The sequence below is a fragment of the Anarrhichthys ocellatus genome, unplaced genomic scaffold (genome assembly GCF_004355925.1).
Source record: "Anarrhichthys ocellatus isolate YVR2014 unplaced genomic scaffold, GSC_Weel_1.0 scaffold53, whole genome shotgun sequence".
NCBI lineage: Eukaryota > Metazoa > Chordata > Actinopteri > Perciformes > Anarhichadidae > Anarrhichthys > Anarrhichthys ocellatus.
In genome coordinates this window covers 1,735,252-1,754,001 of record NW_022280083.1, presented here as the reverse complement: position 1 = coordinate 1,754,001, position 18,750 = coordinate 1,735,252, and the positions used below count along the sequence as shown (strand labels likewise).

The window sequence follows — 18,750 nt, the reverse complement described above, 5'->3', positions numbered from 1 at the left end:
ACACACACACACACACACACACACACACACACACACCTCAGCTAGCATCTTGTCACAGCATGCAAACGTGGATAAAGCAGAAGGTGTACGAGCGCATATTTTTACTAAATGCAAGACCTCATTTTTGGGGCGTTGAAGACCTTGGAGGGATTTTGAGGGATTTTGAGTGTGTGTGTGTGTGTGTGTGTGTGTGGTGCCTCCGGTGACTGACTTCACAGGGGGAGAGGCTGCACACTGTCCACTCCTCTGTCCACACACACACACACACACACACACACACACACAGTATAATCACGTTCCCTGTCGGGCCCTATAAATCTGTAAGGGCCCAATTAAAGATGGCCTTTAGCATGTCCACCCCTACCAGCGCACACGCGTGTTAAAAAGAGAGGAAAAGAAACAACAAGAAAACAACGTTCGCTTTTCATCGAATGTATATTTGACACAACAGACTGCAGTGTAAAACAAGAACAAAATAAAAAACAGTGTAAAACTCGTAAAAAAAAGCTTTGCAAACGAGACGTCTTTGGTTTTTCTCTCACTCGAATGTGCAGCTCTGTGACTTGAACCTGGACTCAAAGGTGCTACGCGAGTATAGAAGAGGCAGCATGAAAGACAAAAACTGTACAATTTTAAAGATAATACGATAATTTACAATTTTTGCACCTTAAATGATAATAATAATAATAATAATAATGTACAAAGCAGAAAGAAGTGCATGCAAATCAAATTCAGTCCAAAATTGTTCAAAAACACAAATTAAAAATGAAGACAAATAATTGTGACTTTTCTTTGTTTAAGAAAAAATTGTTCAAAAACAAAAATTGTGTGTTTAAATGAAATTAAAACAACCTCATCTAACAAGTGCAGAAATACAAAAAAGACTTTTTTTCCCTCATAAAAGGCAGTTTAAAAAAAATAAAAAGGCACAAAGACATTCAACGATGCTCTTAATAAATCTGCAGCTATAGGCACTAAAGTGAGCACGATGTGATGTCGTGAGGACACGGAGGGGTCATGTGACTCCTGTTGTGACGGCTATGTTAATATCTCATTAGCTCGGGTTAATAACATTCCTGTGCTCGTGGTTGTAACATAAAAAATCAAAAAAAAAGACAAGTTCTGAAGTGCTTGAAATGTTTCCTCGTGCAGCGTCCAGAACGAGGCTGATGAGCCGATTAAAGGTCAGCCCGCCCAAATGATGCAAGAGGCTAAAAGCGTTTAAGTCGCACACACAAACACCGGCACACCGGAGGTTTAGATCTGCTTTTATTTATGTCGCTGCGATCGGGACGGAGAGGAAACAAAGGAATAATTAGACCGGTCGCCGTCGCCGAATGTGAGCCGCTCTCCCGTTTTCCCCCTCAAACTTGACGGTTGTTGAACTTATTTTTAGTGTCATTTGATAAGCTCCCCTGCTTGCACAGAGACATCCCACTGACCCAGCCACTGGTCATTGTCTATACCGCTTCCCGTCAAAGCCGGCGCGCTTTGTCAGGTCTCGACTCGAATATCCATTTCGCATCTGAAGTACGGTATCTGAAGTGACTGGATCATTCGAGCCTTTTTCTTCAGCTGCTGCCCCCTTTTTTCCTCCCCCACAGTGGTTTTTATTCCGCTCGCACTGACATCATTTGGGATTGGCGTCATGACAGCGCGCTTGAGAAATCCACAATATATATATATATGTATACACACTGCTTATTTTGGGGGGATGAGGGAGTTGGGGGGTGGAGGAGGGTGTAGAGGGGGTGGACATAATTTCTGGAAATGAACAATACTTATCCGTCCATCGCATCCGTTACTTCGGGTTTGCGTTTTGGACGTTGGCGCACCGTCAACGTGGCACCGTGTCCTCCTTTTTTTTTTTTTTTGTGTGTGAATAACGCAATAACAGGTCATTCAATGTCAAAAAGGCATAAAAAAAAGCGACAGACAAGTCTTCACAGGCTGCTGCTTGCTGTTGCCTTTAATTATTTTAATTAAACTTTGATATTGGCGGCGCTGAGTGAACTAGTGAGTTGTGACGCGGGCCGGTGGGAGAACAGAAAGCCCCTCGGAGGGATGGAGACGGCGTCGAGGGCAGCAGCTGTATCTGCATCTTAAAGAAGTCTGAACTGATGGGCCTGTTTATGGGCGGTGATGTGCTACGCCTTGCTGAGCAGAGAGCAGACTGCGCTGGAAACAGGGGCAACAAAAAAAAACACCAAGCGCCATGTCAAGGTCTTGGAGGCATCAATCCCTCAAACATAGCTGGAGCTCGGCCTGGTCCTGCGGTCGAATAACGCTCTATTAATTTCCTTGTCCCGGGCGCATAATGAAAGGAAGGTGTCTCAGGAGGAAACAACGGAAAAACTACAGGGCAAAGTCTTCCGATACCTCGGGGCGTTCCTGTCTACAGTTTGTCAAGCGTGTGCACTTCTCAGTGTTAAAATGACAAGATGAGCCGGTCAAAGGGGGCGGCCCGCCGGGCAATGCAGCGCTGCTGAAGTTGGGAGAGGATCCGTGATGAGACAATCGCCAAAAGGCGACGGACTTCTGCACTTGTGAGGCCCCACTGGGATTATTCAGACTTCCACGCCAAAGGCACAACAGCCCCCTTTCCCCCCAGTTTGTTTTTTCCTTTCTTTCTTTAGATAGCTTCCGTCTGTGTGCATGAAATTAGGCTTTTTTTCCCACAGAAGGCACAATATGGTCAGAATATGTTAAAGCCTTTGGTGCACACGAGAAGGCTAACCGAGTCTGAGCGCTGAGTTCTGGGGCGTTCTGCTCGACTTCTACAAATTCTAAAAATGTATTTGGGTTCAGAAATGTCTTTGTAAAACACGTAAGGAATGTTAATATCAACACTTGTAAGAGCAGGAACCCAGAAGAGGAAACGTCATGCACAGAGTGGAGCGGGTAGAACACATAGTGGTTTGAACTGCAGCACTAAAACTAAAGACGAGATGAGATCCTTCTGCTGTTCACAGCGATCAGCACATGTTGCTCTGCTGCTACTGACGCTGCACACGGTTGAAGTTAATACAGCGACCCTGAAAGCACACAGAGAAGGAAAGTATTCACTTTTAGAATTAACAACCTGCCTCATACTTAAAAAAAAAATGTGTTTATATGTGCTAATATTGCCTAATTAGCATATCTAAATATTTCCCAATAAATTGAATTTACATAAAAAGTTCAGTCATCATGATTTCATAGTCGACTCTTTCATAACAGATATTTCTACTAAAATAATCAAAATAAAATGAACAATAACAAAATATGAAAATAAATATTGATGTGTATGTATTACATGTCCGAAATTTTTTTTAAATGAATGAATGAATGAATGAATGAATATATATATATACACACACACATACATACATATACACACATACATACACACACACACATACACACACACACACACACACACACACACACACACACACACACACACAACAGATTAATGACTTTATCATTTCAGGAGAAATAAAGTAAAACAATCAGCAGAAATCATATTTAAATCAAATCAAATGAAGCATCGACTGGTGAACAAACATCTCACTGCTTTTCTAAGAATACTGGCGTCTCACTTTCGTCTCCCTGTGCACAGTCTCACGCAACGTGTGTGTGTGTGTGTGTGTGTAGGCAGCTGTCTGAGCCTCTCGGTGCAGCAGTCTGCTCACCAACAGTAGGCCGACTGGCACCAAGAGGGAGCTCTCGCACAGCGAATTCATACCAGCCAGCAGGCCTCCAACACACTCACACACACACACACACACACACACACACACACACACACACACACTCACACTCACACTCATACACTCTCTCACACACACACCTCTTCACCGCTCTGTCAGTGTGTTTACATGTGCTCACTGTAACCTGGTCACAGCATCATAGAGGTACTTAGTTATGTTTCATTCATTCATGTGTCGTCATGCGTCCTTTGACGAGCTGTGGACATGTTGGAGGCAGTGAGCAGCATCATATCGGAGGACAGCGGTGTTCATAAAGGATCAATTCACCCAAATCAACTCATATCTATCCATGCAGGCCACCGATGCAGTAGTGATGATGGAATTTTGTTTTGAAAAATGACTGAACAGCAACATGAATGAAAGAAGTTCCTCAATAGTTTAAAATCCGAAGTGATAAGTGAGATAGTGCTTTCTAGTACTTTGGGTGAACTTAACCTTTAATGTGAAACACAAACTGTGGGGTCGACAGGAAAGCTGCACTATCATGGGCACGAACGCCAAAATAAAAGCCCCCGAGTGGCTTTGAACTCAGGTGAAAGGATGAGGGACGCAGGTTCACTGAGCCACATGCTGCTGCTCGTCTTGGCCACGTAGACATCACTGAATCTCCACTAGTGATGGGAATCAGGAACAGGTTCCAGTTCAGAACCGCTGACAAATAGTCTGATCCGTTTGAATTGTATGCCTCAGAGATTATCGACAGTTTTTATCAATGCTGGCATGTTTTCCTGACGGTCGTGCGTTGCAGAAACTTTGCAAAACTCTGCGTCACAACTTCAAACTCCGTCTCAACGTTAAACTCCGTCTCAACGTTAAACTCCGTCTCAACGTTAAACTCCGTCTCAACGTTAAACTCCGTCTCATGACACAAACTTCTGCGTCAAGACGTCAAACTTTGCGTCACAATGTCGAACATTAAAAATCAAGCTGCAGCAGAACACCTTTAATCGACTAAAGATAAACTGTTCAAAAGTAGTGAAATGTGGTTTCTCACATACAGGAACGAGGCCGACCTGTACGCAGTAAGCTCATGTTTACTCACAGTTCAAACTGCATCGGTGTGGCGACAATTTAAATGATGGTTTCAGAAGTGTGACAGGAAAGTTTAGACAGGAATTGATTAAAAAACTAATAAAAAGACCTGATTAATGTGCATTTAAATGTGCACATACATCTCTTGTTCCCCTCTGTTTAACAAATCATATTTCCAGGTGCATGAGTCCCATTGACAGAGACGAGCGGGACGTTTGCTCCGGAGCTGCAGGGTGAATGCAGAAGCCAGCAGCCGGTTCGGTATCTTACAGTATCTGCACTACAGTCTGGCTCGGGAGCAGAAGTGTGCGCGGACCGACTGTGACGAGGGCTTTAGACAAGCTGGAGAATCTTCCATTCCTCATTATTTGGCAGGGCTGGTGGGTGTTTGACGGAGGGGGTGGGGGCTTCGCTCCATCTCTGCATGGTAAGCCCCTCGACGTGTACCCTCTGCAGCTAATCTCGCACAGTCAACAAATAAGGCACATCAGATGCTGTTTTGGCCACGGCCGTCAGAGCGGCTAAGTTCAGTGGATTTTACGGGGTTTTGCGGCGCACGGGGGGCCTCGGCGAGGAGAGGGAGCGCTCTCTGCGGCGGCAGAATGGCAGGCGAAGCGAGGGGGGGATCTGATGGCGAGGGCGGAGCAGGTGCGGCGCAATACGGTCAAACCCATTCCAGCTCCCCTGTCCCCCGTCCCCCCCTCGGATGAGCAGGGCCCTGACTTGGCAGCGAGCACCGCCTTTGTAACTGGGCCATGTTGGAGAGAGATGGAGGCCCACCTGTGCCACCCGGAGCGGCAGAACAATAGTCTGAATATGTCAGCAAGGAGTGTCAGAGAGATCTCATCAGACGGATGGGAGCGTGACTGCAGAGAGAGACGGGTAGATGAGTCAGGTGGAGAGACGGAGAGGTGAACAGACAAGAGGAGGAGGGGGGGGGGGGGGGCATCCAAATGAGGACTGTGATTAATAAGGTTCATTACAGACACTCCACTGGCTTTTGTATTAAAACGAATGGAAATATATTGAACCTTGATATCAAACTCAACTGATTAGAACAACAAGAATTATCCAACACAACAAAGCAGATAGTTTGCAGCAGATGTGTTAAAATAATTATGTCACCATAATCTTTATTATCAATCAATAAATTATTGTTTAGTCTGAAAATGGCAGAAAATAGTAATATTCATTGTAAAAAAAATATGATATGAGGAAAAAAGCTGCAAATGATCACACTAAAGATGCCGGAGCATACTGTACACATTGGTGAACGACTACAATAATAGTTTCTGTAAGAGCATTTTTATAACCGGGAGCTAAAACGTTGCAGAAGATGACTGGACCCTTGCACTGATTGATCCAAATTGTGTAGTTAATAACCTCAGCGTCTGAAGCAATACCCGTCCCGACTCAAGCACGTGTTGTGGAATACTTCCCCATCACTGCGCTGAGGTCTCGTTAGCGGGCCCCTCGCTGCAGAGGCCCTCGTTGTGCCCCAGTCCTCGGACAACACGCTCATCACTAGAACCGTTTGGCTTGTAACTGGAGGCGGAGCTCCAGGAGTGAAGTGGAGACTGTGTGTACGTGTTTGAGCTTCATTCTCATCTCTCGTCAGCGTTAGCCCCGAGCAGCTTGAGTCCCGTAGAGCTGCGACTCTCTGAGGACAGACGGCAGCAACTCAGAGAGCTCAGACACAACTCTGGGCCACTCCATCTGAATATTAAATATCATTGTTTGGGAAAGGATCGGGACGTTACGGAGGAATATCTTTTTCTTTCTAGTCGTTGAAGATTTGGGTCAAACACGCATCCTAGTCTCACTACAAATTGGTTGCCACACGTTCCTTCACGTCATTACTGAGGTTTTATTTTCTTACATTCAGCACATTTTTGGCAAAATGTCCAAAAGCAGGGCATGACTTATCATCTAATGTGTATATGTCCACTATAGCATTTCCTGACCTCAACGTTGGATTAGAGTCCAACAAAGGCTGAGATGTTGTCAAATTGTGCCGTATAATTAAAAGTTCATATCATATCATATGTGCAGACGGGGAACATTTGTGCCAATAAAACAAGCATATTGTTTCCATGTCTCCCACGTCAGCTTTGGGCCAATAGAAATCTGATGTGATTGTGTCACACAGCAATACGTTCATTATTTATAAGATGAGGAACTTGGACCGCTACGATAAAATGTCTCGAGTCATTACGACTGTTCCATTCTTGTTCATCTTCTAAAAACTTTTATGATCAATTATTTAAAAAAGTAGAAATGCTGTCAAGCTGAGATCAAATGCTTTCAGAATAAAATGACCCTGTGTTTCATTTTTAAGAGGTTTTAACAAGAATGCGTTTCAGTTTATCGCGAGTATTCAGGTTGAAAGCTTTTAGAATAAAAATAGTTCTTCTGGGATCTAAGAGCACAAACGCTAGTGAGCACATGTTTAGTCTGTGTTCAGGTCATGAGGTGCTCCGTGACCCCAACAAGTCTGAGAACCTCTGGTGTAACCGTCTCAAAAGACGCCAAATAACAACAGGAAGTGCTGGCTAGGTTCATGGTTGTCATGGTGTGTGTGTGTGTGTGTGTGTGTGTGTACGCTACAGTCACGTCCAAACTACACTGCGTCAGCTGGGTGCAACTCTTTCAAGAATGTCTCAGTGATCCGAGCCGTTACCTAACGGGATCATTTAGCTTTTAGTGAGTCTTCCAACTCACCAAAGGAATGGAAAGTGAACATTGGTCACGTTTATAATCACTATTGAATCGATTCATTCTTGTTTTAGACAGTTAATCCATGAGAGAACTTCACAAACTTTCAGAAAACCTTAAAACCACAACACACTTTAAAAACTTGAAGGTCATTTTGTAGTTTAGTTGGATTCAATCCAGAGTCAGTGGTCAGTCAACTTTCCTTCTAGAATAAAAATAATAATCTAGAAATCCTCCGTAATCTATTAGTTCAGCGTCACGACAGCTGAAATACGAAGTCGTGTGTTCGTCTCTTCTCTGAACCCGTTTACAAGAAGTCTCCACATCCATGTCTTTGGAAGACGAATGAAAGGAAAGGAACACAGCTGATGGAGTTAGCGCCCTTCCAAATGTGTGTATTGGCTTGTCTTGTATCAATTGATCGTATAGTTCGTCACATTTACAATATAGAAAAAAGAAGAAGATGCAGGAGAGAAGCATCCATTTAGGTTACAGAAGGAATCTCCCATCTGGACTGGAGTGTGAAAACACTTGCAAGCATGAGAGTTGTAATCCAGTTGCAAGATGCTTATTTTGCAGTGATAAGCTGCAGGCTTTGAAAGATTTTATTACCAGAACAGAGATTTTTTCTCCCCCCCCCACATTAGAGCTTTGCAGCCTATACAGTATCTTAGTTAATCTAGGGCTTACTTAATCCAACAGCAACTCTCCTCACATTACTCCAACACGTGTTTGTTGTTCTGACAAAATATTAATGAGCTGAAGAGCAAATCCAAACTGCATCATGTAGCTGTTGTAAAGTTTCCTTCCTGCATGAAGTACACAGCACGTACTGCTGCTACACGCCGACCCGACACGGGCTGGAGTCAGCTCTGGCTTCTCATCAGGTCGCAGGAGTCACAAGGAGTCACTGTACTATGTGTACGGTAATATTAGCCACATCACGTCTTCACTAGCTGGAGACGTTGGAGATGTTTTTAGGTCTGTAAACAAAGACCAAGAAGCAATCAGACTGGTAACCAAGCTGACTGGTGCATCACTGGATCTGTGAAGGTGTCAGCTTCAGCAGAAACGGGTTTGCATTTCTGTTTTTGCATAATTATCAGCGAAATCTCTCAGTGCATTGGGTATTAAATAAAGTACAAAAACAATAAAGGGAATCATAAAAGCCGATTCACACTGAACACAGATATTCGTCCGACTGATTGTGATTTTCTGAACGCTTACACACTCGAAACATTCGTATGGAGGAAGAAATATTCACACGGACCTCGAATTTACCGGATTTCCAGCTGCAGAAATATCTGTCTGAACGGTTATAATCCAGCCCGTGCTGCCAAAATGTGGGAAACATCTTTTTTATTTAGTTTCTCAACACTTAATGTACAGAAAACGACCTCAACAAAGAAAATAAAAGACAATATCTTGAGATCCACCAGTAGCTGAGATACCATGAAGATGGTAAAGTAGCTGATATGCACTTGCTAATGTTGCAGGTTGGTCACTTGTTATTATGAATCCCACTGCATAGCTATTTGAGGCAGAGACGATTGGTTGAGGTTAGATGTTGTCCTCCTGGGGTCAGGATAGCCGATTGGTCATATTGGGAAAGGACTCCACAAATCAGGTTACCGGTACCTCAGCGAGCACGGACGCCTGGCCCATCCTAGTGCTAGAACGCTGCACAAGGAGAGCAGTGGGATCTTGAGAACGCGTCGGTCACGGGACGGGGCTAGCCATAGCAGCTAGCGTTAGCATCAGATTTGGGGTATGATTAAGTTCATGCATTGTGTAGCTAATGATAGCCCATAAAGCATCCACTGTCTGGATAGTTTTGTGTGGAGTGGAGTGGACAAGGACAATAGTTTATTTTATTGAGGAAAATTAAAGTTTAAAGGTGTGCATATTTCGTTTTTTCGTAGTTTTGCAGCATATTTCCACATCAAACTGATGAGAAACTGTTTTAAGAAAGGTACCTGACTTCCCCAAGGTAAAGCAGTAAACAATCATTTAAATGTAATCATTTAATCCAAAACAGGTGTGAACTGTCCCTTTATGGAATTCACAGCAGCAGACTTCTACAAGTTATAATATTAACTCCGCTCAGTGTCGTCCTCGCGGCCCGTCGAGAGCCTCGGCCACCAGACATGTGTTCTGTTTTACTCCGTGTCCTCGGCCACATATTGAACAAATTAAAAAGTTCAAGTCGGAGGGAGAAGCACAGCTGCACGGAGGACAGAGCAGACAGCCAGGGTGTGAGCAATCCTCCCTCCACGAGGCTGCTGGCCCTCTTCTCACAGCCCCTCGTCCACACACACACACACACACACACACACACACACACACACACACACACGCTGCCCACACAGCGCTGCCATCTGGCCTGTTGGGAAATCAGAGCCACCTGAGACTCGGCCAAATACATGATGCTCGCTGACAACTCGGGCAGTTCCCTCCTCATTGTAAAGAGATGAATAAAGATTATACAAGCACATAAGGTACATGGGAGGACAACATTTTGTTTCACTACTGTGAAGTTTAGCAGATCTGTTGAAGACATTTTTTTTTCTTCTTCCTGCTCCAAAACAGGAAGCGGTCTCTGCTTGATATGCACGTTATAAATGCCTCCATGTTCATATGTAGTGCTGCAGGGATAGAACTTTGATACCAACCTAAGCGATCAAAAACACATATAGTACAGAACCAAGAGTATGTAGACTCCCACACATTACACCCATACGTGATCCTCTTCTTCCAAAATAATGGCCGTTAACATGCTGCTGTAACAGCCTCCACTCTTCTGCTTTCAAGCGTTTCACCATATTTCATAACCTGGCTGCAGAAACTGGCTCCCAATCAGCTGATCAATTTTTTGATCAGCTGATTGCTGACGATGATGTTGGGTGATCAGCTCACCGCTCTGGTTCATCCCAAAGGATGTCGGTTGAGGGTCAAGACTCAGTACAGACCAGTCAAGTTCTTCCACCACAAACTGGTGGCAACCATCTCTTTATGGAGCTCGTTTTTGGAACAGGAAAGAGACAAACTTGATCACGATAGATCAGAGTTCCAGTTTCAAACCTCTGACCTCATATTTACGTCTCAGGCCTTTGGAAACACCAACACTGCCTCCAATAGGGAGCCTCAGTGTGAATGAATCCGGCTCTGGTGGCTACTTGACTGACCCTGGGAGCAGAGAGGGAGTGAGTGACAGCTTGCAGTAAAAAAAAAAAAAAAAGTTATGCTAGCAGGCAGCAGCATATGGTCTGCAGACTGTCAGAGCATCGCTGGCTCCCGCTTCCTGCAGACAGGAGAATGTTTTACTGAGTGGAGAGAAGAAGAGAAGCTGATGGTGAGGTCGGGTTCTTTGGTCCGAACCATCATGTTGTTAGCTTCTCTGTTTGTTGAGGTTTCCACTGCCGTGATTAGAGGATTAGATATCAGTCTGAACTGTATGGTGGAAGCTGAGTTAGAGTCATTATATCTCATCTTCCTCCTTACATCTACAAATTCTTGCATCTTGAGGTCGTATTCTGTATTCATGTCATCAACCAGATACCTGAGCTGTGTAATCAGCCGTGTTTCCAATCAATTATCAAACAAATGTTTGATGTCACAAAAAATAAACGTGAATTAGAAGCGTTTCCATCAACTGATTTGGAGAGAATAAACTCTGCTGCAGCGCAGTTTGGTTAGACGCTGGAGGTTACAGGTGACTGTAATCTGCCAATAATCAGAGAAGAAGAAGAAGAAGAAGTAGAGGTTGTTAAAGCGGATACAAAACAAGTTGCCTTGGCCATCTAAGACGTCTTCAGGAATTGAATTAAAGTGGTCAAGTTGTATGTCAGCTTGTATTGACCATGTTTCATGCTGTCCGGAGGTGAAGACAACAGAAATACATATCCAGGAAGACACTTGTTTGCTTCCTCAGAATTTATTGGTCGAAGGTTAAAACCACCTCAATCAAGAGTAAAACAAATTTGCACAATTGGGAAAATTCTATCAGATTTATTTCATAAAGCTTTCTTAAAGCAATACTTTGAAATGTGCATAGAAAGATGTGAGTGGAAACACGGTTAATCACTCTAAGACACCGAATACTTCCTGTAAACGGTGCTGCAGCACAGCATCAGCTGAAAGTCTAAAATCAAATCCCCCCAAAGAATATGTAAAAGCTGATCTGACTGTCTCGTCTGTTTCCCAATTGTTGCCAGAGAAAAGGAGGAATCTGTTAAAGGGTTAACCTCATGGCCGAGTCACAATGGCGGCGTATTGTTGTTGACGTCATGTTGTCTGCTGGTGTAAGATTCGGCTGCTCGCTTGATTTCAGAGCAGAACCGTTTACACCCCCGATGCGTTGCAGATTTGATTCTATTTCCTGTTTCCTGCTGTTCCCTTCATGCGATCATCATCGTGCATAAATGTCTAAAATGACACAGCTCCTGACTCTTGCACCAGCCGTCTGTTGTTGCAGGGATAAGTGGAACCTCCTGAAGCCTGAACGTGGACGCTGCAGTACTGTAGGTGCAGCTGTTTCCTGCAGGGCCCTCCTGCTTTCTCCCCCCTACCCACCCCCCTCTCTGGGTTTTTTCAGAGTAAGTGCACATCATTGGCAGCTAAAAGCTCTGGGCACCGTCCCTCTGGTTGTTCCAGAGAAATGCCAATCGTTTTGGCGTCGACGGGGGCCTCACAGACGGCGCAGGAAGGCACAGATGGCACTAATGGACGAGCAGAATCCAACCGAGGGACCGGGACAGAGCCACACCGGAGCGCCGTCCAAATAACTGTAGTGTGAATGTACTGTATGGCCAAGCGCCGCCCGCTCTGCTCTAGCGGGGAGAAGCGGTGCCACGGCGATGCGGCATGAAGTATTTAAAATGATGAAATAATCATAAGAGAGGGAGATGGTGGGAGGATCGGCGTGGAGCCGTGCCAGGTGGGATCAGACAGAGGAGAGATTGTTCTTTGGGATGATACGTGCTGAAGTGAGATCGTCAGCCCGATGCAGACAGACAGCTACAGCTAATGGACCCTGTCAGTCAATGAAGAGCCAGTTTATAGACCGCACCGGCTCCCGATACAATGCTTCTGTTGTGCTAACGCGTGAGCCGGGTTGTTTTTTTATACGACCTGTGACGGCGATAGACTTGCATCTCGCATAAATCTTTTCCCTTCATTTCCCACGTTGATGCCCACATGCTGCACATGTGAACATTTGCTGTGCAAAGCATTCACAAAAAACACATCCCTGTGTCTCCTTTTATGTTTCAGCGAGTAGTGCTGAGCAGATGCTTGTAGGAAGAACTAGTCACAGCTTCTGATGGTGCTAAGTGGCCACCGAGAAAAGAGAAAAAAGTCCAGTCTGGAGCTCCGTGTTCTTTTTATAAAAAGTTGAAATACTTCTGAAGGGTCACGATACCTTAAGTTTCAGCCGTTTTCAGCCTTCTGCGTGGTTTTTCTAAAAATGCAAGCGGCTCTCTGAGGCGAGAGGAGGAAGCGGTTAGGTGGGCAGCTTGGCCTTCTGAAACTCTGCAGAACAGCACAGTGCACAGAAAAGTTTCTCGGGTGCTAGTTGACAATAGAAAGACGACATAAGCAAGATACTAAGTTGCAGCATACTTTGGATGAAACATGCAAACTGCAGCAGCACCCGAATTCCACCCCAAACCCCCTCCCCCAAAAAGACAGAAACCAGTTGTTGGTTTGGACCCGCAGCTGTTCGGTGTCCCAAAAGCTCAGATCTGCAGTACAACACGCTCAGACAACATGTGCGAGGCTTCTGAACGAGGACGCCAAAACATAAACCCAAAATAAAGAGGTGGTAGTGGGGGGAGCAGTTGTTAATTTTTTTCTTCCGGGTGCCACAGTGTATCAGCGTCCACGCGGAGCCACTGGGCTCATCTGTACTTTTAAATCACGCCACATCTGTCCTCCCAGAGCGGCCAGCAGAGACGCCACTAAACACTCACCACTGCACTTAAAACATAAGCTCGCGTCCCATCAACCAAACGGCTCTCGTGTTCGGTTGGATTAAAAGTACGCGGGACATTTGCCCGGTTTTTTTTATTTTTATTTTTACACTAAATGGAGCGAACCTCCATCGCTGTTGCTTCAACCTCAGGGTTTTTACAGATGCTCACAAAACACCACTGATGATGAAATATGTATTTACAGCAGCCATGATTTCAGTGTCACGCAGAGAAAAATGATCCCCTGAAGCAAAGTACTTCTGCAGACAAAGAGGGTGCAGATGAAGATGAAGCCCAACGTCCTGTTTTCTGATCACGTGCACGTTCTCCACGTCTCATCAAACCGACACGCAGTGAAAACAGCTTTGATGATCTGCTGCAGTCACAGCGTTTCTCTGTGACGCCCTGAGTTTTTAGACATGTTCCAAATGTCATAAATAAATATATGAACATACTGCTGCACACTGACAATAAAGTAGCACCTCTTTTTATTCCTAAAGTCTAACTAAACAGCAACAAAGGACACATTAGATAAATATGTAATAGAGATCAAACGCGTGTATGGATCTAAACGTTGGAGAGAGAATCAATTCTTTACAAATGATGTTTATATGATTCACTCGTAGTAGTCCGGTCGTGTTCATTTTGAGTATTTTTATACATGATAAAAATAAATTGTACTATATATATATATATTTTTTGTCTTCACTCCCATGATACTTTGCCAGCCTGCAGCCAGCTGGTAACCTGAGAAGAAGACACTATTTCCTCTGAATGAGAGCGGAGCACGAAGCCGAGGAGCTGCAGCAGAGACACTTTGTGTCGCGGCTGCTCGTGATGGAGACAGAACACTAAAGCACCACCTGTGTTTTAAACAGTCAACACGATTCAGTCAATGGCGAAGACGTCCGTCTCATTACTTTGTATTCATGTAATAAATATACAACGGTCAATTAGACAGAAGTATATATCAGAAATGAAGAACAGGTTTCCACTGTAGCAGGAAGTGTTGTTGGTGCTTCCATGTGACAGAACAAGTGTTACCAGCTATTCATTTATTATAACATATCATATATATAATATCTGGATGCTCTGTTGATACTTGGTTGTAGTTATGTGTTAGTTTGTATTTACATTAGTGCACATTCCTTTTTCAGACATGTAATACTATATTGTTCATTAAAAGTTGCATACGAGGATTTTATTGTTCATTTCTGTGTCATTTGTTAAATGTACGAAATAAATAAATACAAGATAGTAAAATAATGTATCATAATAATATTAAAACTCATGACTCCAGCATTGTTTCATTGAATTCAACTACTGCTTCCATTAATCCGTCTGCCTTGTTATTACCGTTTAATAAATAACCATCAATAGCAGCATCTTCAATGAGACCGCCTTTAATATTAATCATTAAAAAAACAACAAACTGTTTCTTTCCAAAAATGAATATGCTGAATACCCATTAGGTCTAAACTTTGCTGCTCTAAATTCATCTGTCAATATCAAAAAACTAAACACACAGATGATTCAGTCTTTAAACAATAAAAGCCTCTGTGAGTAAACAAAGGTTTTATGATGACTCACCAGCAGCAACGTGCTTCACTTTGATGCCAGTCGGGCTGAAGAGCTCATTTTGGAATGAAGCTCTTTGATTGGCCTCAATTAGTTTTTTCCTTCCTATCCGATGTGTGTAAATGTACGTGTGTGTGTGTGTGTGTGTGTGTTACTACACTCCGGTTTACCCTGCACGGTTCCCCCTCTTCCCCCCCCCCTCCTCCACCAGCGGCATGCTGCACGGGGTCACATGTGATCTGCTCTTAGCGGAGATGCAGGCCATGCGACAGGGAGGGCCAGTAATTGGGAGTGAGCTGTCAAGACGGGGCGGTGTGTTTGTGTGTGTGTGTGTTATGCACGTGCCAGGGAGGCTGCCCTCCTATAGTGTGGCACACATTAAGGTCCCTGATGAGACTAATGCAGGAGGAAATGGGTCTGGCGTGGCGCCCGGTCGAGAGGTGAAAAGGGAAGGCTGGTCTGGGTCGAACCCCGACCTGAAATGAATCTGGAGCAAGTGCAGGAAAAAAAGAAAAAGGGTCGATTTCTGTGTGTGTAAATAGTTCTATTAATTTATTCCTCTGGATTTTAATTGAAAATGAATATTCATATTTTGTTTAAATGTCCTGTTTCCCAAATCTAAAAGAAGCAACTTCTCCTCTTTGTCTCATGACTGGACCATGGATCCTTCACAGCGCTCGCTTCTCCTTTAAGAGTTAATCAACTAATTAAAGATGCAGATTTAGAAGCTAACGACGCGCCGCCGTGAACCGACAAAAAAACAAAACGTGCAAAACGCTTTCCTGCAGTTGACATGATTAACTGCAATTACAGGAAAACAAAAAAAAAAAGAAGGTAAAAGAAAAGAATGAATGTGGAATTGTGTCTAATCAAAGACACAAATGGAGATAATTGCATTCCGGGTTGATGAATTAATTATTATTAGTTTCTCTGACAATGTTGGTTTATTTGATGTTTGCCGGTACGTGAACATCTGGAGCTGCCTCGTTAGTGTTCGGCTTCGACAGAGAAGGGACTTCTTTCTGGAATTGTTAAATCAACAGTATTGGTAAATATAAGGTTTCCTTTTTATCATTTTGTCTTTTGATAATTATGATAAGGCCCGTTTCTTCTTGTTCCACAATAAACTGATGTTTCTCCTCAGTTTGGAAGCTAAATAGAAGACGTGTGGATCTGAAGGGTGGTGTCAACAAATACTCAAATTCAATCCTCGTTTGGTATCAGTTAAACAAATCGTGAAAAGTTGATATTATCTGAAGAATTCACCCACAATGAGATTTCCATCATTTTAAAAGACGATATCTTCACACTACTCAGAAAATATGAATAAAAGTTAAAGACGCACAAAGTTCACCGAATATACATTTAACAGATCTGTTTTATTTGATGGCATTTTGAATATTAACTCTGTGTTGTCGCGCTGCAGATCCCAAAGTTGTTCTGCTTATGTAGCAGAGCTCGTAGTTGATTTACACTAAAGGGTTCTGGCTTCATAACTCACAACCAAAATATGTCTTCATGTTCAAAGTTAAATCTGATTTTACAGCAAAACACAACTCCAGCTTTAAATCTCAACAGGAGAAAAGTTGTTATTTACGAGGCAGTGAACTATAAAGAGGTGGAGATACGAGCTGCGGCGGCGGTGACGGCGTCCTGCTACGGCGGCGGGAGAAGCTCGGTGATAAAGCATCTTGTTAGCTCTACTGAGGAAAATATGCTTATCAAGCCGCATGTTAATACAAGCAGTAAATAATGTGATCATCGGCCAGCGATGCTACAAATATAACAGCGTGAAGGAGCCTGAAGCCACGCTGACAACAGGGAGGTGTTGTGTGTGTGTGTGTGTGTGTGTGTGTGTGTGTTTTAAAACATGGGCTACAAACTGTGAGAACTGGGTTAATGTGACCTGAGCAGTGAAGACATGAGCAGCAACACACACACGCTCACAAACCCTCCTACAAACCGAGTAAAGGCATCGTTAACGATCTGTGTAACGTGATGAATCAACGCACAACACAAAGGAGAAACCGGCGGTTAAGTCGGGAGTTTTCGGGAAGAAATTGAAGACACAAAGTGAGTAAAGATCGATAAACTGACGAAATTTGTGAATTCTCAAACAGAATTATCTTCAAGCAATTTGTGTACGTGGTTAAAGCAAATATGTTTCTTTGTGCATCTTTCCTGGATTAATTAAAGGGTATTTATGCCTCAAGACTGCATCCTGATACGACTACACACACATATTTTCATAATGCATAAAAAAATAAGCCCAAGGACAACATTATAACAATATTTCAAACACCGACAACCTTTCCTTTTAACTTTTAGCGAATATAAGAAGCTATGAAGCTGCATTCCATGTATGTTCAAAGCATTAGGAGGCCGAAAGACTCACAGAAACACAACACTAACTTATCAAGCCTCCTCCTAGTCTCCTCAGAACAACACCGGTCTCTTGAGCCGCTCCGTGTTTCCTTCTCTTCCCCAGCCGGTCGCTAACTTTGTCAGCTGCTCAGAGCTCGCTGGGTGAGAACAGTTTGTGACAAAAGAAGGAGGCAAACTCTGTACAGAGCTGCTGATTGGTTGGAGCTCTTTAGTTTGGATTAAATAAACTTCCTCACATCCGACTGTTGCTGAACAACCTCACTGCCCCCCTTTATAACTCATCTGTATCTGACCGGAGGAACACACCTCTAGGTTTGGTTTCTGCTCTGAAAATGCAGCTCAGTCACCAGGAAGCAAGATGTTGGTGTTATATGTTTCTGCAAAGCACAGAAATGTGTTTCTTTCTTTTTCTTCTGTGCATTCAGTCAGAGCAACTCAGTACGAGCGATGTGTCGTAGTATATAGAGCAACCGTGTGTAATTGTAAGTTTCTGCGAGCGGGATACGAGGCTGAAATTAAACATATTTATGATTCAGAAATGCGGAAATTTAACGTAGCCTGTGGTTGCAAACCTTACATGTCGAAGAAAGCGTTTACATTTGACCTTTTTTGGTCTTTTGTTCCTGATCTTTATGGTTATTCTTGTGCTGAAGTTGCAGAAACAATGTGCAGAATAGTCTCCAGCGGCTGGTTAACTCTGAGTTTGGTTCTTGGAGCTCATCAACTTGTGCGATTGTTTGGTAAAAAAAGGCCCACGACACTCCCCGATCTTATTATTATAGTACCCAATAGTCTCTCCAAATCCCAGCTCACCGGTGATGCTGTAATGAGTTATGCACGGAGCAAAAAAAAATGTATCCACACACTTAGCAGAGGTCTTGGAGCTTTTTTACATCTAAATCAAATAAAAACAACACATCTGCTTAACGCCCTCTGAAGCTGCTCTGCATTACATTACATTACATTACAGTCATTTAGCAGACGCTTTTATCCAAAGCGACTTACAATTCAGAGTCTATCACATTATACACCGGGAGCAATTTTTTGGGGTTAAGTGTCTTGCTCAAGGACACGTCGACATGCGACTAGCAGAGCCGGAGCCGGGGATTGAACCACCGACCCTCTGATTGAAAGACGGCCCTGCTATCCACTTAGCCACAGTCGCCCACACGCCAGCGTTCTCATGACTGTCCTTCGTCAGCGCTCTTGGCTACGATAGCGAGAGAACGATGACTGGGAACGATGACTGGGAACTTGAGTCAACTCCGGTTGACCTGGGAGTTGGTGGAAGGAGGAGGTTGGGTTGTGGGGGGGGGGGG

The 18,750-nt window shown here is 43.8% G+C and overlaps 1 protein-coding gene across 1 annotated transcript in view; it reads right to left on the bottom strand.

Annotated features, from left to right (window-relative positions):
* Positions 1 to 858: 858 nt before the first annotated feature.
* The window catches only part of antxr2a (ANTXR cell adhesion molecule 2a), a 72,788-nt gene continuing 54,896 nt past the window's right edge, over positions 859 to 18,750 (bottom strand). The window contains exon 17 of the mRNA XM_031870496.1: positions 859 to 3,035. Coding sequence (XP_031726356.1) covers positions 2,997 to 3,035 — 39 coding nt within the window. The 3' untranslated portion in view covers positions 859 to 2,996. The remainder of the gene's footprint in view (positions 3,036 to 18,750) is intronic.